This window comes from Bos indicus, chromosome 17, assembly GCF_029378745.1.
Source record: "Bos indicus isolate NIAB-ARS_2022 breed Sahiwal x Tharparkar chromosome 17, NIAB-ARS_B.indTharparkar_mat_pri_1.0, whole genome shotgun sequence".
NCBI lineage: Eukaryota > Metazoa > Chordata > Mammalia > Artiodactyla > Bovidae > Bos > Bos indicus.
Window position 1 is genome coordinate 61,476,405 of NC_091776.1, and position 23,448 is coordinate 61,499,852.

The following is a 23,448-nucleotide window of genomic DNA, read 5'->3' on the forward strand; positions in this document are numbered from 1 at the left end:
TATGGGCCAATGTCTGGTAGCCCCTGCTCTCTCTCTCTCCACCTCTGTCTCTGTCATTCTCTCTCTCTCTCAATTAGTGAAAGAGAGGTGGTCACCCACACAGGCACAAAAAGAAGTGAACACTTGCCTGGTCTCTGATCTGGAAAGCGTCCCGTCGGCCCCGGACTGGGTCTGCTGCCTCCTGGGGGTCCTGAGTGGGGCAAAGACAGAAAGAAGCTTGGAACAGAGAAGGCGGCATCATTTGAGGGTTTGCTCCAAGCCCTCCTCATTTCACGGTGCAGACACAGGCCCAGGGGTGGTGGATGATGTGCAGAGGTATCCAGGGGTGCAGGAACAGTCCCACTGTAGGGATCCTGGGGCTGGACAGGCCTAGCTTCAAGCCCCAGTCCTTCCCTCCTGAATCTCATCTTCCTCCCCGCTTCCTCCCATCACCAGTGGGGCTGGTGATACCTGCTCTTCACGTTTTGCTGGCTGTTATGAGGTCAACGAGCTAATGGAATAAGAATCACTTGCAAGGTAACAGGCGAGTCCATGCTTTGTGTCCACCATTATTACAGGGTCATTACCAGTCCAGAGGATTCTCTACATTTCCAAAGCTTGGGATGTGGGAGAGAGCCACAGGTTTGGGGCATGAAATAATAACATTCAATGACACAGTGAGAAAGCCATTCTGGGCTCCATTGGTTTGATACTGATCCCATCATGGGAAAAATCTTACTGTGGTGCTCTTTTCTTTAACACATCTCTAACCTTTATAAGTGTCCCTTTTGAAAAAGCAAAAGAGGATAGGCCTCAGGCTCCAAACCTTCAGTAGGCCAGTGTACTGAGAATATCACTGCACTCTTTTATCTTCAGTACATTAATCTTTTAAAGATTTGTTTAATTTATAAATTAAATTATAAGTTAATATAGGCTGTGCTAGGTCCTTGTTGCTGTGTGTGAGCTTTCTCTAGTTGTGGTGAGTGGGGTCTACTTCATTGCTGTACGCAGGCTTTTTACTGCTGGGTGTCTCTCGTTGCAGAGCACGGGCTCTAGGCACACAGGCTCAGTAGTTGTGGTACATCGATTTATTTGCCCCATGGCATGTGGGATCTTCCCAGAACAAGGATCAAATCCATGTCCCCCTGCATTGGCAGGCAGACTCCTAACCACTAGACCACCAGAGAAGACCCAGTATACTAATTTTTATAATAGCTTCCACAATAGGTTGAATTGCATTCCCCCAAAGATGTTCAAGTCCAAACTCCCAGTCCCTGTGAATGTGAATATTTAGGAAAAGGGTCTTTGCAGATGACCAAGTTAAGATGCAGTCATTAGGCTGGGCCCTAATCCAATATGACTATTCCCTTATAACGAGGGGAAATTTGGACACACAGGACCCAAGCGTGGAAGGAGGATGATGTGAAGATCCCTCTACAAGCCAAGGAATGCCTGAGGCTCCCAGAAGCGAGGGGAGAGGATGGGACACATTCTCTCTCACAGCTCATGAAAGGAACCAACCCTGGCAACACCTTGATTTTGGACTTTTGGCTTCTAGAACTGGGCCACAATACATTTCCTTTATTCTAAGCCACCCAGCTTGAGATACTTGCTATGACTGCCCTTTGTGCTGTTTAGTCACTAAGTTGTGTCCTATTCTTTGAGACTCCATGGACTGCAGCACTGCAGGCCTCCCTGTACTTCACTATCTCCCGGAGGTCACCCAAACCCACGTCCATTGAGTGGTGATGCCATCCAGCCATCTCATCCTCTGTCGTCCCCTTCTCCTCCTGCCTTCAATCTTTCCCAGCATCAAGGTCTTTTCCAATGAGTTGGCTCCTCACATCTGGTGGCCAAAGTATTGGAGCTCCAGCTGCAGCATCAGTCCTTCCAATGAATATTCATGACTGCCCTAGCAAACTATTAATAATACACTCTCTTTTTTTCTGGTATGGAATGCTGGTTTCCCATTATTGTAGGTTTCTTTTAAAATAACAAAATTTTAAAAATATTTTATTTATTTGGTTGCACCAGGTCTTGGTTGCAGTGTGTGGGATCTAGTTCCCTGACCAGGGATTGAACCCAGCTCCCCTGCATTGGGAGCATGGAGTCTTAGCCATTGGACCACCAGGGAAGTACCTAAAATAACAGCTTTTTAAATGCACCTATTAGGAATTATTTCCATTCTTTTATACAAGCCGTATGTGCTCAAATTTTCTCATGTTACTAATCTCTTGCCACTATTTCTTGCTGAATCTCACATACCTGTCTGAGAACATTTGCCTTTTTGTTAAAGTCCAAGGTCCTTAAATTTTCCTTGAGAGAGAGTTTATGATAACAACTTCTCTCAGTTATGTTTTTAAAGGAGGTCAATTTGAAGAAAATGTTAAGGAAATAAGAGGGCAGATGGTAGACGTATGTGGTGAGAATTGAGAGCAGAGTGACAGTACTGGAAGGTGGGACACCCTGGGGGATGAAATACTGTCACTTCTTGCGTTTAGGTGGATATGATGCTACCCACCCCCTCCCACCCATGCTGGGCTCCCAGCCTCATTCTATTCTAGTAGTACTCATTCTAAGGGTCTTGAAAGAGTTTAGAGTTTGGCAGTGGCTGCAGCTTTTCACAAAGCCCAGCGGATTCTGCAAGCAAAGGTGGGAGGTATTGTGGTCACAGCTGAGTGACGACCTGGGTGGGCAAGTGGGTGGCAGGTACCTGGTTGCCCCGGCTGGGGAGGTGCCGGGCTCTGCATTGAGGCTGGGGCAGGTCTAGAAGCCTGGACTGAGTTGGCCCGTCTCAAACCTGAAGGGGAAAGAAAAGAGCCTGTCATGTTACACACACACACAGACACGTGCACACACATGCAGTCAAAGCAGGAAGAAGCTTGGGATTGGTGAGCTGGCATAAGGTATAGTCCTCTGGGTATGAACTGGAGGCAGCTCCCTGATATTCTCAGCTCTTTCAGACCTTCTACTTCTCCCCTCAGTGTGTTCTATCTTTTCAGTACTTAGATCACCCTGAGCAACTCACAGCAGCAACATGGGTATTGAAAAGCCCAGGTTCTGTGATGTTGCTCCCAACATCTATGACTTTGCACAAATGACCTGTCCTCTCTGGGCCTCAGTCTCCTCATCTGTCAAATGGGATAACAGTACCTAGCTCACAAGGCTGTGGTGGAGACACATAATGATACAATACATGCAAAGTGCTCAGAACAGTGCCTGGCATGTAGTAAACATTCAAAATCTGGTAGATTTTAAAAATCAATTCGGAATTTATTTTGGTACTTATGTCAAGCAGATTTCTTTTTTTTTTTTTTTTCTTGTCGCACCTTGTGGCGTATGGGATCTTAGTTCCCAAACCAGGGATCAAACCCGTGCCCCTCCTACAGTGAAAGCGTTGAGTCTTAACCCCTGGATGGCTAAGTAAGTCCTGAAAGACTGTTCTTACCTTCATGAGGACTTAGTTTTGCATCCCAGATTTTTCTTTTATAAGCTATGTGTCTTTGGGCTGGTCACTCACCCTCACTGAACCTCAGATGCTTCATGCAGGCAATAACTCTACCCACTTGATAACAATGGGCTGATGGCTTATTTATAATAACTTATTTAATTTCACACCCTGTGAGGTAGGTGCTTTATGAGCTCCATTTTACAAATGGGTAAACTGAGGCACAGAAGGGTTAAGGAGCCCACCTAATGTCTCCTGATTAGTTAGCAGCAGAGCCAGGGTTTGAAGTCAGGTGTTTGATCTCTGGAATCTACCTGAGACTTTTAGGTGCTACTGCCTCTTGCTGAGCTGCTGGGGGATCAAATGTGGATGATACCCATAGCAGCTCCTGGTACCCAGAAGCTAAGACATTCCCGGAAGAATGCCTTGTCCTCGCTCACCTCACTGAGCTGGATCCTACCTTTCCTGAATTTACATCTTTAAAAAAAATGTATAACTTTTATTTCCAGAAGTAAAAATGTGTAGGCTTTATAGTAAATCCTCTTTTTTTTTTTTTTTGGCTGCAGCCTGTGGCATGTGGTGGAGAAGGAAATGGCAACCCACTCCAGTACTCTTGCCTGGAGAATCCCATGGATGGAGGAGCCTGGTGGGCTACAGTCCATGGGGTCGCAAAGAGTCAGACACGACTGAGCGACTTCCCTGTGGCATGTGGGATCCTTGTTCTCCAACCCAGGATGAAACCGTGTCTCCTGCATTGAAAGCATGGAGTCTTAAACGCTGGACCACCAGGGAAATCCTGATTATTATTATTATTATTTTTGCCCATGCTGAGTGGCTTGTGGGATCTTAGTTCCCTGACCAGGGATCAAACTCATGCTCCCTGCAATGGAAAGTGTTGAGTCCTAACCTCTGGACCACCAGGTAAGTCCTGAATTGAAACCTTTTTCACAGGAGAGATGCTTGAATGCTCAGAACAGAAAGTACTTGGCCACCTCTGGCTGGAACTAACTAATCCCCAGGTCTTATCTCAGGGTCCTGCATTATTGTTTGCTTGTTCATTTTGATCTTTGTTCATCCATCCATCGACTCACCCAATCATTCAACAAGTGTTCACTGAATGTCTACCAATGGCCAATGAATAAACGGATAAAACACTGTCCTCCCCATTCCTTTTGTTTCTCTTCCTCCAGGAAGCCTGTCCGGCTTTGCCCAACTCTCTCACCTGCTGGGCTCTGGCTGGGGTCCCCAGCAGCCATGCCGTGGCCCTGGTCCCAGCTGTCTGAGTCCCGGCCAGAGGAGCTCATTCGTGCCTCAGAGGCCCTGCGCACAGGAGGCCCGTAGCTTCCTCGCCCAGGAGCAGAAGTCATGTCAGGGCCTGGAAGGAAAGCATGAATTGAATGCAGAAAGGGCACCTGAGGAATGGGGGAAAGGACTCCTGTCCCCAGAATAGAAGACAGAGTCGGCAGAACCCACCTGTCTTCTGACCTGGGCCCCTCCTGTCTTCAGTGTCACCTGCAGAGAGAGAAAAAACTGACCAGGGGTATGTATTTGATGTTTTTGAAGAGGCATCATTTAGGAGCTCACAAAAGGGTCTGTCCACCATTCCTCAGAGCTAAAAAAAAAAAAATTAAAAATTTCCTCTCCCAACTTCCCCTCTAATGTAGAGACTGCCTACAATATCACATTATTTCCTTTGCAAATGAGTTGGGATCATCAGTTCTGTATTCTTTCTAGAATGTGCTTTGTTCACTTACTTTGATTTTCCCCAGGATTCATCAGGCATGCTCCAACCTCAAGCCCTTTGCAAGCGATATTCCCAAAGATTTTATGGGCACTTTTAACCACCTTGGTCAGTTTCCCCCAAGTATCATCTCTTCAGACAGCCCTTCTCTGACCATTCTGCCCAACATGAAGCTTCTATCCCCTCTACCTGTTTCACTTCTCTTCCAGGCACCTATAACTACCTGATATTTATTGTATTTGCATTAGCTGTTTGTTGAGCATCTGTTTGTCCCACTAAACTTTAATTGCATGAAAGCACGGGTTTTATCTGCTTCATTCACTGACTCCCTGGGGCTTAGAACAGAGCCTGGAACTCACTAGGTGTTCAGTAATTGCTTGTTAAAAGAATACTGAAAGCTCATATCATGGGCATAATTCTAAATCTATTATGTATGAAATATCATTATGTCTTAAAAAATGTACATGCCTTAATTTAAAAATATTTCATTGCTTAAAAAATGCCAAAACAATTGCCATGGTAACATCAAAGACCAAAAAATGATCACAAATCATTTTTGTGTGTGTGAAAAACTGCAATTACTGTGAAGTGCAATAAAGCAGGTGCAATAAAACAAGGTGTGCCTGTAGCATCTCATTTAATCTTCAAAATAACCCCTTGAATTATTAACCTCATTTTATAGATGAGGAAAGAGTTTCAGAGAAGTTAGATTACTCATCCAAGCTAACACAACTTGTAGGCTGCAAAGCTGGAATTCAAATTCAGGTATTCCTGGGCTCAGCTACTCAAGATGTTGACAGTTACGCTATGCAGTCTTCTCATCTTAGAGGGAGTAATGCTTAACCAGGGAGAAAGATGCTCTAGTGATGGAAACCCAGGGCTACAGAGTATGTTGACAGTTTGGTGAGTCTCTGCAAAGAGCAGAAATTGCTCATGCCTTGCCAGGATAAAAGTATTTGTTGAGTGCCTTCTGAGTGTCAGACATGTTACTGGGTGCCTTGAGAACCTATGATTGGGCACTTCAATTTTGGCGACCTTCAACTATAACATTCCTTTCAGAAGTACTGCCTGCACTCAACTCTGGAATTGTCGTTCAGACCAGTTTTTATCACTTCATCAAAAGTACTGCAAGAGCTTTATGTGGTCAGTCTTGGTGGTCTTATTAAATTAAAATGTGTTCTATTGAGGTTACATTTTTTTTTTTACTGTTTTGTCACTCTTTTTATTATCATTTTAATAATTAATAAAAATAGATAATAGTGATAATATCCATAGTAGCAGTAATTTTCTTTTTGCTAATTTCCTTTTTATTCATCTTTCACTTTTAATTAGTCCAGTTTTGGATTTGCTGGTGATTGATATAAGAAATATCAGGAGAAAATAAGGCCTTTTCAGCAAGCCTCCGATCCCCTGTCCTCCGGACTCCAGTGTGTGTTTTGGTGCTGGGAGCCTTTCTTAGTTCCTAATTTTGACTTCCATCTCTGCTGTACCTCTAAATACTCCATCAGGGATGACAACAAAGCCTTTTGGGAGCCTGGCATTGCTGGAGAGTTCCCTGTGCTACTCTCTTGATAAGGGTTCATAGTGAGTTGTGAAAGGGACATAGGAGTTCTAGACCGAAGCCCAGAGGCTGGCTGGCTATCCACCAGCTGGGCAGAAACACAGACATGATGTCAGGACACCCTTCAGGTAGACCAGTTAGCCAAGATCTCCCCTTGGTCCTGAAAGAAGCAGCTGTATTTTCCTACCTCGAGTTGGAGCCCGGGCAGGGTGCTTGGGCTCAGGAGTGGGCTGCTCAGGGGCAGCGGGCACAGGCTCACTGACTGGCTGCTGGGGCTTGTTCTTCTTTATGGGCATAGGCTGTGGGAGGACCTGTTTGGGGAAGCCCTTGAAGAACCATGCTCCAGAGCGCTTCCACACCTGGACGAGGAGAGGTAGAAGATGAAGGCATGGCAGCTGAGCACTATTGCTCCTGTCTTGATGAATGCTAATTTTCCACTCTGCTCCCTGTCCTCAGAGCACCGACACAGTAGGCTCCAGGAGCCAAATGGGACCCGTCCACTCACCTCTCTCTGCTCGATGCAGATTTTGCAGAGCCACACAGGGTGTGGGCGGTTGTTGGAGGTCTCCACCCCACACTTGGTGCAGACATTCTGGAGACAAAACACAGCCCAGTGCACACTTAAGATATGTCAGGCTCGGAACTGCTGGCAATCAGAAATGGCTGGGAAGGGTGGCAATGAAGCCCCATTCTCCCTTGTTCCTCACCTGCCTCCCATGACCAAGGCCAGTTAGAATAAAGTTCTAATTTGAGTCTTGATTTCTGATAACAAGAACTGGAGTCATTCCCAAGAGCTCAATGCAGGGATTCTCCAAGAGTCTCTGTGGGGCCTGAGTTTTCAGCATCCACACCAGGGAGATCATTGACATAATTCTTTAAAGAGCGACTATTTATCTGTTTCTTACTTTATTTCTTCTTTCTTTCCCAAATGAACTGGAGACAACCTAGACTATGACTACAGATTCAACTCCTTACAAAGAAGGAAGTTATCTGAGTACATGTTGTGACTATGTGATGGAACATTATACTTTTGGCTGAGTTTCCTGCCAATCAAAACAAACAGGTCACAAAATTCTCACTATCTAGTTGGCTACAGAAGGCAGGTTTTTTGGAGTAGATAACCTTCCCCCAATATTCCATTCTAAATGCTAATTGGGACCCCAAGTAGGAGAAGTCAGGTGATATTATGGATCTCTCCAGCTGGATTGTTCCCTTGAATTCCTTTCCTGGGAATCAGACGGACCCAAGGACAGTTGTGTTTCTGTCCTGGAATGGTCAAGTGCAGACAACCTGAGCAGAGGGTACAAGGTGGAGAGCATACAAGCCCCAAGAGTGAATGCTTGAGGCTTTCCTGCCAGTCCAGTGGCTAGGACCTCATCTTCCAATGCAGGAGGTGCGGGTTTGATCCCTGGTTGGGAAGCTAAGATCCCACATGTCTCATGGCCAAAAAACCAAAACATAAAACAGAAGCAATATTGTAACAAATTTAATAAAGACTTTAAAAATAGTACATGTCAAGAAATCTGAAAAAAAAAAAAAAAGAGTGAATGCTTAAGAAGACCAAAGTCTAACTTGGCCTAACTTGGCTAGAGAGGGGCTTTCTAAAATGGCTTGTACTGTAACCCAGGGTAGAGCTTGCTGTGTATGCTGTCCATGTACACATGTATAGGCATAAGCCCAGCAGTTTTTTGTTTTTTTTGGCCACATGGGATCTTAGTTCCCCAATCAGGGATTGAACCTGCACCCTCCCATGGCAGAATCACTGAGTCTTAACCACTAGACTACCAGGAAGTCCCCCAGTATGCTCTTTAGGATGACCAATATCTTGCTGAGCCAGAATACCTGTAGGTTCAACCATAGTTCATGTTCTGCCTCATTCTCCCAAGGTCATACTGTATGAAGCAGAGCTCCAAGGGTACAGACGGGTCAGCATGACATCTAGGGGAGGAACCATGAACAGGCACAAGAGCATGCTAGAAGGAATCAACCCAAGCTCCATCCCTAAGAGCAAAGGCCCCCAAAAGGCTGGACCCCAGGCTTAGGCCCTCTGCATGGGATGTGCAGGGAAGCAGGGAAGGGGAGGGAGACGGTACCTTCTTACAGTCCTCACACACCACACAGGCAGAGCCCAGCATCCCCAGCTGTTCTCCACACAGGATGCAGCGGTTCACCCCGTCCCCGGCCACGTTCTTCCTCATGTTCTCTAGGCGGTCCACCAGGCGCCTGGAAGCAGAGTCAGAGTTATATGGACCTTACAGGACCAGGGACCACCAGCATCTCCCTCAATACCTGGCTGATGGCTTTAACCTTCTCTGGGGCACATATTCTTGAGTATCTGATGATGACTAATTGGGCCACTCCCCAGAAAAAAGGTACATACATTCTGATATATTTCAGAACATCATGGAACCCCTTTCCTGTACCCAAAAGTCTATCTATTCTACTAACTTCAGATTAGGAACTTTAATCTTTTCTCCTGTCACCTCCTCCAGGGACATTGTCTTCTGAACTCCAGATTGTCTACACGATGTCTTCACTTGGGTCTCAAACTTGCACTTTCATCTCAACTCTTCATCTTGGCTGCTCTTCATTCCATCCCCAGGGAATCTGCTCCCATTCTCAGGAAGCAGTAGGACTATCCACTAACTTGCTCCAACCAGAAACCTAGAGGGTCTTCCTGAGCCCCTACTCTCCAGACCTTCAATGACCCTACCAAATCTTATTGTATCTAACTCCATAACGTTTCCAGAATCCACCCACTTCCCTGTCTTCACCGCAGCCAAGCCACAGACATGTCCCCTCCAGATGACTGCAGGAACCTCTCGGTCTCTGTGTCTTCATTCATCTCCTTCTATTGTCTGTTCTCCCCACCACAGCCATGGAGAAATTCCTAAAACATAAATCTGATCATGGCACTCCCTCTTCCCCCTAAAACCTTTAGCTGGTTCCCATTCCACAAGGTTTCCGTGATCCTATGTGGTCTGGCCCTGGATAAAACCTTAAACTTCTTCTCCCTCTTAGTTTTACTTCAGTGTTATAGTTCAGTGGTTCTTTAAGTCTGATGACCAGACCATTAGCACCAGTGTCTCCTGGAAATTTGTCAGAAATGAAAATTCTTGGGCCCCACTCCAGAATAATCTAGTCAGAGAGTCTGGAGGGCAGGGCCTGGCAATCTGCTTTAGCAACCCCTCCAGGGGATTCTGGCAAAAGTTTCAGAACCACTGCTCTGGTTACCCTGGTCTTCTTTGAGTTATAGTTTTCCTAACTGCCTCAGTGCTTCTGTACATTCTGTTCCTTGTGCCTGAAACATGCCTTTGCCCATTACACATCTTTGTGATCTTTCTCTCTCTCGCACACACACACAATTTTCCTGTCTAGATCCCCCTTATCCTTCATATTCCATATATATTTCATATTCCAATATCCCCTCCCCTTAGAAAACTTCTCTGACTACCCATTTTATTTACTCTAATTGCAACCCTTCTGCATAGCACTTGCCACATGTATAAGTAATTGTGGGATTGTCTACATTAAGTAATTAATTAACTGTGAGTCCATCTCTAGACTATGAACTCCCCTGGGTCAGGGATCTTGTCCTCAGGGCCAGAACAGTGCCTGGTCCACAGTGAGTGTTCACACATGATGGTCAAATGAATGAATGAATGAATGAATGCAGCCCGCCTCCTAAATATGTAATCAGCAAAAGCAAGCTGAATTGAATGTCAAGTGACATATAATAGCAGCTTATACTTACTGAATACATAGTGCTTATTATACGCTTGGCATGGTATGAAGTGCTTTGCCATCCAACCCTAGGAGGTACTATTAATAAGCCATTTTGCAGGTAAAGAAAGTGAGTCACTTTCTTTAAAATTAAATTACTTGCCCAAGGTCACACAGCTAGGAAGTAGCAAAGCTAAAACTGAAACCCATGTATCTTATGTGCTACACTGTGTGTGCGTGAGTGTGTGTCTGTTAGTCATTCCGTCATGTCTGACTCTTTGCAACCCCACGGACTGTAGCCCGCCAGGCTCCTCTGTCTATGAAATTCTCCAGGCAAGAATATTGGAGTGGGTTGCCGTTCCTTTCTCCAGGGGGATCTTCCTGTGCCAGGGACTGAACCCAGGTCTCCTGCATTGCAGGCAGATTCTTTACCTTTTGAATCACCAGGGAAGCCCATGTGTTATGCTAACCCTTCTCAAACTTAATGTGCATACAAGTCACACTGGTATCTTGTTAAAATGCAGATTCCAAGGCATCAGGTCTGGGGTGAGGCCTGAGGTGTGTGTTTCTAGAAAACTCCCAAGTGATTCCACACTATGCTACTGGTCCCAGAACACACTCTGAATAGCACAAGGCTGCACATAATGACTCTATCTGTGGGGGCATCCTGCTTCAATCTCAAGTGGGTTGTTTTTGACACTTCCCACCAGCCTGAGGGGCTTCCCAGGTGGCGTTAGTAGTAACCCACCTGCCATCCCTGCAGGAGATGTAAGAGACACAGATTTGATCCCTGGGTCGGGAAAATCCCCTGGAGAAGGAAATGGCAACCTCCAGTATTCTTGCCTGGAGAATCCCCATGGACAGAGGAGCCTGGAGGGCTATAGTCCATGGGGTGGCAAAGAGTTGAGCATAACTGAAGCAACTTAGTATGCACACATCAGCCTGAAGTCATCTCCTGCTTTTTCCCTCAAACAAAACCTTATTGTTTCGGTTCCAGCCACTGCCAGTGGACTCAGATGAAGTTGGACCCTGTGCACCCCTCCACGTGCTGGCTGTCAGCTGTGGACACCAGAGGCGTGAGAACCACTGGGATGGCACTTGGGCATCACAGGGTCCAGGAGGTCCCTGGCCAGCCCTGCTGGCAGCTACCTGATGCTGATTCTCCCCACAGACATCTCTCCTCGGTCCCGCCATCCGCTCAAAGCGCTCTAGTCGCTGTGTTATAAATAGCAGCTTCTCTGTGTTCCATTCAACAGGGGAGCCCACAGAGGAGCCAAAAGCAGCTTGTGGGCGCTAGAGCCTGCTGTGACCCTGATCAGACAGGGCTGTTTAGGGAGGCAGCATGTGAAAAAGCAAAGACAGCACGCTCTCTTCCTCTGCCTCTGCCCCAACCCTTCCCACATTTTCCCTAGAAATGGTTTTTATAGGATGATGCAATGATGCGAGGTAACCAAATCCAGGGGCTCCTGGTGCTGTCTCAGTACACCAGTAGCCAGTGTCTACTGAGCACTTACAATGTGCCAGGCACAGAGGTGAGCACTCCACGTGGATTTCCTCAACAAATCCTTCCAGCAGCACTGCAAGCTGAAGACTATTCTTTTCCTCATTTTCCAAATGAGAAAAGTGAAGCACAGAGAGGTGAATTGAGGTACTCAAGTCACACAGCAGGGAGGTGGGTAGGGAAAGCCTGAACTCAGATTCAGGCAGTCTGGCAGTGTGGTTTTTGAGTCCCTGTTCTTTTTTTTTTTTCTACATTTAAGTAAATAAAAAATCTTAGTTCCCTGACCAGGCATGGGCCTGTGCACACCTGCAGTGGAATCATAGCATCTTAACCACTGGACCACTAGGGAAGTCCTTCAAGTCCCTGTTCTTATTCAGACCTTGCTGCTGCTACTGCCGAGCAGAGCCATGGGGACCTTCTTGAACAGTCCAGTCTCCCCCTGCTCTGTTCCGTTGCCTTTCTCACATCAGTGGGGCCTCAATCACTGGTAGGTACCAAGTTGCACACATGATTCTGTCTCTTTTGCCTCTGACTTCTCAGAAGTTGGGATAAGACACCCAACAACTGAGCTGCCGTCTTGTTCCCCTAAAGAGTCCCCGATGTAGGATGGAGAAATCTGGATGTTAGCCTTGAATTTTGCCTCTCTGGGATGCAATTTCCTCATCTGTAAAGGAGAAGGTGTTGGGCTAAGTTGGTCATTGTCAAATTGTGTTTTATGGCACCCCAGGGGTTCCTCAGAGACCATCTTGGGGACTCACTGGAGCGGTATAGTGGGAGTAATGCTGAGAGACATTTCATTCAGAGTATATCTGTGCTTATCTCTTTCGTTTGTTTGAGCTTTTGGATTAGATTTCCTTCAGAAAGTTGGTTCCACTATTTAAGGAAACAGTTTGAAGTTCTCTGGAGCAGACAGATTTGAAGATGCTTTTCAATGCCATAGAATTACCAAATGTTACGCGACAATGGTAAGCTAATGGAGGCAGGGGATGGTAATTGCACAGTGTCATATATATATTTTTCTTTTTGGGGGACACATATTTGTTTTCACATTTTTTCCCCTTCATCCACAGCCAGATGAAGTGATTAATCTAGCCAGAAAGTAGTTACATTTTGTTCTTCTCACTCTATCAGTGGTGGTGATGGTGGTAAAGGGGGCAGTCCCAAGGCACAGAGAGCACTAAGCCTGGGCTAGAATCTAGTTCTCTGCGCCAGTAAACCATCTTTGCTTTCCATGAGTTCCCCTCGTGGCCTTCTGCCTCGAGTCAAGCTTTGCCAACCCAGCTCAGGAAGAGAGCATGGGCTAGATGACCCAATTCTAAACTGCAGCATACTTTACTCAGGAAACCTAGAAGGCTCAGCTGCCGCCACTTGCAAACCCACACTCTTGCATCCCTCTCAAGATGCTTGCTCCTTCCATCATTCAGTCCTCAACTCCAAAAGGCCCCATTAACACGCATTGTACTGGGAGTGTCTCATTAGCTTATATCAGTGGCAGCAAACGGCATGGAAAAACAGATTGAAGATCATTATCCAGATCTCTCAGCATAGCGACCCTTGTTATTTGTGAATTCAGTACAGACCAATAAAGAGAGAGGTAGTGGAGTAGGGTTGGGCAGACCTTCCTTCTCTGCTCAAAGACAGGGATGAACAGGGTGGCAGGTGTGGGGATGTTTCCTGTAGCCTGACCATTCGGACAATCTCTCTGCAGCCCCAGATGCTAGGGCCTCAACAGGGAGGGCCTGAATAGCCAAGGAGCATAAATTTGGAAATAAAACTTTGCAGGGAACTAAGTCCAAATTATGTCATGAAGACCATGAGTCATAGATGAGTCTATCCCGGTGATAAAATATTTCAGTTCCTTCACCCCATAAGGAATGTTTCTTGTTACCAGTCTTGGCAGGAAAGTCCTATATGCACTATGAAAGATGCCTGTAACCCTCAATGCATGTTAATGACCCAGAAGAATTAAAAAAAACAACAACAACCAACGCCTGGGGTCCCAGCTCTAAAACTTCTCAGTTATGGATTTGATTACACTCGGAAACCAGTATTTCAGCCTATGGTCCTGTTGACAGCCACCGCATGCGGGTATGTTCTGCAAATGGATGGTCCATCTAGATTACCCTAGAAGAGTGTTCAACATTCAGATTCTATGGGACTGGGATGGGTTCCAAGTGTCTGTAGTTTGGAGTAGCTCCCTATGGGATCCTGGTGCTGGTGAATTTTGGGCCACATTTTGAGAAATGCTTCGGTAGGGAAGGAAGCAGTGGGACAAATCACACAAGAAAATGCTCTCCTCGTTATGTTAAGTGGAGGAAAACCCCCCAAATCCATGCAGAACTGTGATCGTGATACAAGGCTGGGTTTGGAACATGCTCATCTGAATGCATGTGCCTAGTGTGCATCAGGCCAAAAAAAAAATTAGAAAAGAAACACACTGAAATATTCACAATGATCACTTCCAGGTGGTGGGATTATGAGTAACTTTTACTTCCGTCTTTAATACCTGTGCTACCCTCTTCCCTTAAGCACCCAGTTAGCTGGACTCCTCTATACTTTCTTAACTTTCTATGATAAACATGAGCTACTTTATGTTAGACAATAAAATTAGCATTTTTGGAGATAGAGAACATGTAAGCCAAGGGTTAAAACCATGGCCTTAAATCCTACCCCTCATCCAGGCAATGACCTAGAAAAAGCTTTGTGCTCTGCGTGCTTTCACCCAAACAAAATGTGAGCACTTAGATGAGATGCACCTCAAGCTTCCTCCCCTGGGCAACACTCAGGGATTCTCAGATGCTGAGGCTAAAGCATCAAGATTTCTTCTTGTGTTCTGAAACTGAAGGACCTTTACTGACAGAGAAGACCCATCCACATCGGCAGGCTAGCTTTGTTTGCCTGTCTAATGTCTCCACATTAAGCGCCCAATTAGCTGGACACTGTACGTGGCTGTCACTCTCTAGTTATGTCTTTACATGCCCGATTAACTTTATGATTCCTACTCGTGCCTCAGATCCAGGAAACCCATCCATCACCAGGCTGGGTGCTTAAGGGGAGCTGATGGTTATTCAGTGAAGTTGGGTGGGCATCTCCTGTTTCCCAGGATGTTTCTGGAGGCACCAGAAAGGTTAATGGTCTCCTCCTCTGGGCACCAACAGACAACCCCTGGAGGTGGTGGGAAGTGGATTCCCAGGGTGCTCTGACCTTGCTGTCCAAATAGACGCAGATGGGCTATTCATTCATGTGACGAAAATTTATGGAGAAACTATGTGACAGTAGACAGCGAGGACACAACGGGGAGCAGAACAGATGAGGGGCCTGGCGTCGTGGAGCTGGCATTCTAGAGACTCGGACATTTTTACATGATCACATCGATCATCATAATTAAGCTCAGAGAAAGTACTCTGCAGAACAAGCTGTGAGAACTCAGAGGGAGGGACATTAAGTAGGATGGGGCCTCAGAGAAAGTGACCGCTGAAATGAGACCTGAGGATAAAGAGGAGCTGGACCAGTAAAGAGGGTGAGGAAAAGCACTGGAAGAAGAAGGAACAGCAAGTGCAAGGGAGTTGAGAGTTGCTTAACAGGGCTTGGGCGGAACGGCAGAAGATGAGTCTGGAGGGGTGGCCAGGGGCCATTCCCTGCAAAGTCTTGAGTCTAACAGTGATGGGAAAGCATGAAAGGGCTTTCGGTAGAGGAAACCCAACTTCCCCCATTTTGAGACAATGTATGGACATATGAATGGAGCCCCTGGAGTCTTGAAACAGTGAGTTTCAAATGCCAAAGTGGTTCTAGGTAGAATGAGGCAGGCAGGTTACCAGACTTTGTCTACACATGGGAGGGACCAGGTCTCTTGAAACTATAAGATTGTCCCCAGTGGCTCTAATTCAGTGGTGACAGTGTATACTAGCAGGAAGCCTCTGAGATGCCATTGCATGCTAGCTGGCTTAAGGAGCCCCTCTGTGTTAGCTTCTTAGTGCTGCTGTCACAAATTACAGCCTAGTGGCTTATGACAGCACAAAAGTCCTAGAGATTATATACCTGACACAGGTTTCACTTAGTCAAGGCACTGGCAGGCAGGGCTGCGTTCTTTCTGCAAGCTCTAGAACATCTGTTCTTTGCCTTTTCTAATTTCTAGAAGCTGCCCACATTCCTTGGCTTGTGGCTTCTCCCTCCATCTTCAAAGCCAGCAGTGTAGCATTTGCCAATCTTGCTGTTACCCTCCCACCTCTCTCTTATAAGGACCCATGTGATTATATTGGCTATTCCAGGGTAATCTCTGTATCTCCAGATTCTTAATCATGCCTGCAAAGCCTCTTTGGCCATGGGAGGAACATAGCCGCAGGTCCCAGGGGTTAGGATGTGAACATCTTTGCAGGGCAGCATTATTCTACCCACTACACCTATATTCCTGCCCCATCTGACATGCAAGTTCTGTTTCTACCTGGTTCAGGTCAGAATCAGATTCAAGTCCTCTTCTCTGGAGCAAAGTTTGGGCAGTTCCTCCCTGCCTGGCTGTGGATGTCAGAAAAATCAAGTTTTTGGACCCTGTGAGTTTCTGATCACCTTCTCTGGGTACTCGACCCCAGGAAAACATAGTCTCTCCACACATGCACACGCACATGAACACTTGCACACACACACACACACACACTCTTTGAAAATTAAGAAATGTGAGGCACTTATGATGCAGGAGTTGGGGTGTCCATTCTGCAGTGACCTTGCTTGGGTGCACAGTGGACTTTGGGCTTTGGACTTTGGACTTTGCGATTTCCTGGCTCTGAGACTTTAAGAAAGTTACATAACCTTTCTGAGCTTCTGTTTTCCATCTGTAAATGTAATGAAAACAAAGTCCTTGCCACCTGGAATTGATGCAAAGATAAAACGAGAGTGTTTGTAAAATGCCCGGAACACGGTAACTACTCAGTTGTGGCTGCTGCTAATTATTTCTTCTGGAAATTTGTAGCTTTAATAGCTCCCTATGCTCACATTTTTTTTTCTGTGTAACCAGGGTGCTAAAATCTGCACATGAAATCCATCTTTCTAAAGCTTTTAAAGAGGCTGCCGTGACTAGAAACTGACAGAACTCATGTGCCTGTCTCTAACCACACACACAGATGGAACCTACAACCACACAGGAACATGGGTGTGATTGTCACCCGCATACAGAGCATGCTTTCACACACACACAGCTGTACACACTCTGCTTTTGCAAGGAGCCTAGCTCTAGTTGGCTGCCTTCTGCAGACAAGGATACCAGCCAACTGCAGATCTGATACTGCTTTTTGGTTGAGCTCAGGCTTCCTCCAAAAAATCCAAATTGGCCCCAGAAATGTTCAGGCAACTGCTTTAGCACTTTCAAACCAGCATTGCTGCAACATCTTGATGAATGTTGAAGAGAAGCCTAATAGATGTACAATTGCTCCAGAAAGTAGTTTAATGGGGTGAGCTGCAGAGCTGAGAAGAACACCCTGCCTGTGAAGGTGTGTTGGCTGTATGTGCTGGTCCCTGAACTGGTGAGGAAAATGGTGAAAAGCTGGGCCTCCATCACTGATGGTGTGGAGACAGAGAGCTGCCTTTAGAGCCATGATGGAGCGCGACTGCACGATGGTTCGGAAGACGCAGCGGAGTGAGAGTGCATCATGTTGTTTCTCTCTCTCTCTCCCTCACGTGCACACTCCATTAATTCCAGAGTCATGCTGCTTTCCCCATCACCCTAATTGCCAAGTGGGGAGATGCTACCACTAGGTTTATTAGACTTGGCATTTCCTGAAGTCTAGTCTGGGTCATCTAGACTGTGAACATGGCTGCTCTGAAGGGGGCTGGTCTAAGACTCCAACGCCAAGGTCTCTCGGGAACCTGTCCTTAAATGACTAAGTCCTTCCATCATGAAGCCATGCTGCTGGCATGCAGAGTGCATGCAGTTCAGACTCATTAATTTCTACTGCTGTTTATTACCGTCACTAGCTGGGGAGCTGTTGATCCTACTCTGTCTCCTTGATGGATTGGTCAGTGGGATTCCTGTCTGGACCCCAGCACTTTGGGGAAGGGGGTCACCCCAGGTCAGGGTTGGAGCCAAGAGAGAAAGCCCGAGGGCTCCGCTGGGCTAATGTAGTCAGCCAGGCAAGGAACTGGGTCATTTAAACCCAATAATAGCAACAGTTATCTGGTGCTGTGCTAAGCATTCCTTGTGCATTGTTTTCCTTAAGCCATACAACCTGTGAGGTCAGTTCCATTATTCACTCCTATTTTGGGGGGGGGGGGGAAGGAGGCACACAGACAGAAAGTCACTTACCAAGGGTACACAGCCAGCAGGTGGCCGAGACTGGAGGCTGGGTCTAGCTACTTGGATGCTGTTACCCGCTTTGGAAGAATGAAGCCTTTGTTTCTTTTCAGTGCTTACAGTTGGGGCTCCTCCTAACTCCTGCACCTGCCCTTTCTTGTCATGGAAAGTAGGGTTGAGAGAATACACTGCTGAGGCCCACAAGGGACAGTGAAGGGTGAACTGCCCCACTGTAGGAAGAAGTGTGCGACACTCAATCTTTTAACCCGAGTGAATATACAAGACACCCTGTAAATTATTCACTTCCCTGAAGCTCTGAAGTCATTTGTCAATTGCCTTCCCTACTTGCACCTCTGAAAGGCAGTAAGATAATGTGGAAAGACAGATTCAAGTTCAGAGTTTGGTTTGGCCATGAAAAGACTGTGTACCCCTGGGCAACTGCCTTAACCTCTCTGAACTTCAGTCATCTCATCTGTGAAGTAAAGACAGTAGTCTGTCACTCTGAGAGGACATAGTAGGGACTAAAGGTAATGCAATATACTTGAAAGTTCCTAATAGAATGCTTGGCTATAAATGATTATCTCTCTATCAGTCAGTACAGTTCAGTCACTTAGTTGTGTCCAGCTCTTTGCAGTGCTATGGACTGCAGCATGCCAGGCTTCCCTGTCCATCACCAACTCCCAGAGCTTGCTCAAACTCATGGCCATCGAGTCGGTGATGCCATTCAACCATCTCATCCTCTGTCGTCCCCTTCTCCTCCTGCCTTCAATCTTTCCCAGCATCAGGGTCTTTTCCAATGAGTCAGTTCTTCACATCATGCGGCCAAAGTACTGGAGCTTCAGCTTCAGCATCAGTCCTTCCAATGAATATTCAGGACTGATTTCCTTTAGGATTGACTGGTTTGATCTCCTTGCAGTCCAAGGGACTCTCAAGAGTCTTCTCCAACACCACAGTTCAAAAGCATCAATTCTTGGGCACTCAGTTTTCTTTATGGTCCAACTCTCACATCCATACATGACTACTGCAAAAATCATAGCTTAAATCTCTCTATAGAATAGCAGAATAGGCATCTAACTCTGAAGCCAGCCAGTCTGGGTTTGCAATCCCAGTTTGCTTATTAGCTGTGCAACCCTGGGAAGTTGCTTAACCTCTCTGTCCCTCAGTTGCCTCATCTGTAAAATGGGAATGATAATAATATGGCTTAATGCATAAAGCTGTTGTGAGGGTTACATAGATGAATCTGCTTAAAGCTTTGAGTACCCTGCCAACATATGGTGTTTGTAAGGGTGAACTATTATTATTTCCCTAGAAGTTGAGTTATGGTTGCAGAAAAATTCTCATTTGTTTCTTCTTCCTTTTTTGAGTCACTCAGCAAGAAGGCTAGAGCAGTGATTCTCAACAGGGCGTGATTGTGCCCATCAAGGGGGCATTTGGCGATGTTAGGAGACATTTTGGACTGTCACAGCTTGGTAACAGTCCCAGTTACTACAGGCATCCAGTTGGAGGGAGCCAGAGGGAGCTGCTAAAAAATTCAGGGCACAGAACCACACCCACCAGAAAGAATTATCTGTCTCCAGATGTAAATAGTGCCAAGGTTCAAGAACCTTGGGTTAGATGGAGATGGACATAGTCCAACTCCAACTCCCCACTTTATAGATGAGGTCTGGTAAACCTCAAAGTTAAAATTATTCAATGAGAGACTTAGTCAGTTGGGTTTAGAATTATCCAACATGCATTCATTTGCTCTCTCCTTTTTATGCCAGGCACTGGACTGCTTAACGAATTAGGAAGACATCTGTTTTCACTGGGGGCTTCCCATATAGCTCAGCTGGTAAAGAATATGCCTGCAATGCAGGAGACCCCGGTTCGACCCACTCTAGTATTCTTGGGCTTCCCTGGTGGCTCAGCTGGTAAAGAATCCACCTGCAATGCAGCAGACCTGGGTTTGATCCCTGGGTTGGGAAGATCCCCTGGAGAAGGGAACAGCTATCCACTTCAGTATTCTGGCCCAGAGAACTCCATGGACTGTACAGTCCATGGGGTCGCAAATAGTCAGACACGACTGAGCGACTTTCACTCATTCACTCACTGTTTTCATCTTGTGCAAACAGATTCCATATATTATTAAGGATACATGGACATAACAAAGTGTTGATCTGATCCCTTGAAAAACTGAGGTACTACTCAGTGTTTCTCAACATTTGGGGGTTCAGAATCCCCCCAAACCTGATGACATCTATGAATATTTCTTCTTAAAAATGAACACATACACACAGATAACTATGTTTATAATATCAGGATGCCTCAGAACCCCTGAGTTCTATCCACAGAATGTCTAGGACTCCAAGTTAAAAAAAAATGTAGCAGGGTGGCTTGCTGTCAGCTTGTCAAGCCATAGGAAAGATGCCTAGCTAATTAGATGCAGCAAATTCCAAGCAGTATTACTCACTTCTCCCTCTGTCCACACTTTGAGAAAAATTCTAGGCTAAGACTATAGGGGATGGTGGAACTGAGATGGGGAGGTGACAGAAATCCAACAGATTTTGTCAACAACAGTCTCCCAGTGTCTCTTTGACTTCCTCCTCCATCACAGTGTTTGGACACCAAGGTTAATGACAAATCCTAATTACTTCTTCGGATCCATCTGTTGAGGGACATCAACCTCGAATGGAAACCACCAGGCTGCCTGTCCCCTTGCAGACAGAATATATGAGCAAATGCCTTTGAGAGGCTCTGAAAGAAAGAAATATGATAAAGACATGGAGGAACCTACCAGGGAAACAAAACAAAAACAAAACCTGCACACACAAGTTTCCCCAGGCAAATGTTTAATTCCAGATTTAATATGCTTTAAAAGTCCTGTGGGCACCCTCTGGGTGTCTGTTCAATTCACAAAGGACCTTGGCACTCTCTTGAGAAGCACTCAGCATCCTTGTTTGTGTAGCCTGGCACCTCTGGTCATGGCTGATTGGATGAGAGGCAGGCACTTAGGGTGACCTGGACCAGAGTTCCTTTCTTGGGAATTTGGAATTAGGGCTAAGAAGAATTATAGCAATTGAAGAGGTATAGTTTGTGACTATATTTTCTAAGATGTGTATGAGAAGCAGAACTTTCGTGAGTCTAGGCTGTGTCCCTGTCCTTGCAACCCTTGAGATACCTCTGAAACCTTGTATTCAATTCCCCTTTTTGCCTAATGGAGTAGAATCTCCAAAGAAAACTCCCATTTACAGCTTCTTTCCCTGGATGTGTAAGTCATTCTTCCAGGAAGAGGTGGATCTCTTTCTCCTCTCCAGTAGAACCCAGTGGAGTAATGCTCTACCAGTCCCAGACCCAGCTGTTAAGAATCCCGATGACTTCCATCTTTGCTTTCTTTGCCAGGTAAAGGAACTCAGGTCAGACGATTGAGTAAGAAAAGATTTCTTGGAAAGAGAGGGGCCATGCAGAGCACACTGTGTGAAAGGATTGGAGCTTTCCTGGCCCTTCCAGTCCAACCCAGTCACTCACTGAATGCAGTTGAAAGAGTGACCCCTTGCCCATGCTACGCAGAGCAGAAAATCAATCTGTCAGAGTCCTGCCTAAATTCTTAACCCACAGAATCATGAAAAATAGTAAATTGTGGTTGTTGGCAGTCAGTAAGTGTCGGGTGGTATGTGATGCGGTCACAGATAACTCAAACAGTCTACCTGGAATTAATTTCCTTTCTTGCAAGCCAAATGTTCTAACTAGTATAGAAAGTTTACAGCAGTCAGGCCATGCAAAATAAATTCTGAGATCCCATTTAGCCTTGAATAAGGAATGTGGGGAAAAATGAGGCTCTTTAATGAGTTTCCCTTCTGGCTATCATCCTTCCCTCTAGGGATGCTGAAGAGAGCAGAGCTTGATTGTGGGCTGAGTAGTGAGTGAAGTTTTAGACACCCTCTTGGTCAAAAGCAAAGAGGCTCCAAGGCGAGAACCAGCTCTACTCAGCTGCATTGCCTGGGACTCCCTGGGGCATCTAACTCTAGCTAAACCGCCCCAGGGAGGCAGTGCTTCCTGGGACACCTGAGGCTGATTCTCACTTGGAATTCTCCACAGCCTTAGGACCATGGAGACAAGTTCTGACAGCTGTGGAGGTAGAAACAGGTTAGTAAGATCACTGGGAAGGAATCACTGGGCCAGTATAGAAGGGATTCTAGCTTCTAACTCCCCCAAAAGTGAGTGAAGTTGGTCAGTCATGTCCAACTCTTTTTGATCCCATGGACTATAACCTACCAGGCTCCTCTGTTGTGGAATTTTCCAGGCACAAGTACTGGAGTGGGTTGCTATTTCCTTCTCCAATGTCCTCTCCAAACCTAAGCTTTAAACGTTCCTATATTCTGCAGAGTCTAACAATTTTGAGGCCAGGCCTTCAGGAAAGACACCTAATAGGAGCATAATTCTGAGAGTCAGCCAGAGAGGGACATGTCTCTTAGCTCTGCGTGACTTTGGACAAGTGACCTAGATTTTCTAAGCCTCAGTTTCCTCAGCTGCAAAATGAGGATAATAATAGAACCTACTTGATCGGGCTGAGAGGAGCAGTTAATGAGTTAAGCCTATATGAAGTTTTTAGATTCAGTGTTTGGCACTCAGTAAATACTCAGCCTATAAACGGTACCCATTATAATGATTGCTTATTATGTAAACAATGACTTTGCATATCTCTCAGACGGGTGTTAGGTAACCGAAAAGGAAGTTCAGCATCACAGACCTGGTGTCTGGGCCCAGAAGGGGACACAGTTATATCCACAGGTTTAATAGAAAGAGCTCATTTGCTGAGAGGGGCAGCCAATAACATGGTACAGGGTCCTCCACCAGACCTTCCCAAATACTTTACAGTTGGATCAGGAAGGATTCTGAGACCCAGGCTGACCTGCCTTACTGGATGGGTGGGGAACTGAAGCCCCCAAGGCTCATTAACTGAGCCTCAGGTTCTGAAGGGGGAACCCCAATGGCACCCCGTTTTCAGCCTCACTCTGTGCCTGATGTGTTGCTCTCCTTTCATCTGACTCCACTTTGATCCTCTCCCAGGGAAGCGTGGGTTGAACAGGAATGAGGGCAGGTTCGAGCTCATAAGACACAAATAGCATGGCTTTGCCTCTGGCGATGCTACCAGCGAGGGCTGGCAGCTGGAAGGGTGCAGGGAAACAGCGGCAGCCAGAATCCTCCAGGACTGTCCTGCCTCCTGGCAGGATGAGAA

At 46.1% G+C, this 23,448-nt stretch overlaps 1 protein-coding gene across 7 annotated transcripts in view; it reads right to left on the reverse strand.

Moving 5' to 3' along the window:
• Positions 1-23,448, reverse strand: part of RPH3A (rabphilin 3A) — a 276,958-nt gene that overhangs the window by 22,040 nt on the left and 231,470 nt on the right. For 5 of the 7 annotated variants that reach the window (XM_070769651.1, XM_070769652.1, XM_070769650.1 and 2 more), the window contains 7 exons: positions 8,823-8,952; positions 7,235-7,321; positions 6,917-7,088; positions 4,901-4,957; positions 4,650-4,802; positions 2,693-2,779; positions 128-190 (listed from right to left, as the gene is read on the reverse strand). In XM_070769651.1, the coding sequence (XP_070625752.1) occupies positions 128-190; positions 2,693-2,779; positions 4,650-4,802; positions 4,901-4,957; positions 6,917-7,088; positions 7,235-7,321; positions 8,823-8,952 (749 nt within the window). The remainder of the gene's footprint in view (positions 1-127; positions 191-2,692; positions 2,780-4,649; positions 4,803-4,900; positions 4,958-6,916; positions 7,089-7,234; positions 7,322-8,822; positions 8,953-23,448) is intronic. The other 2 variants (XM_019977136.2, XM_070769653.1) reach the window with 2 other exon arrangements.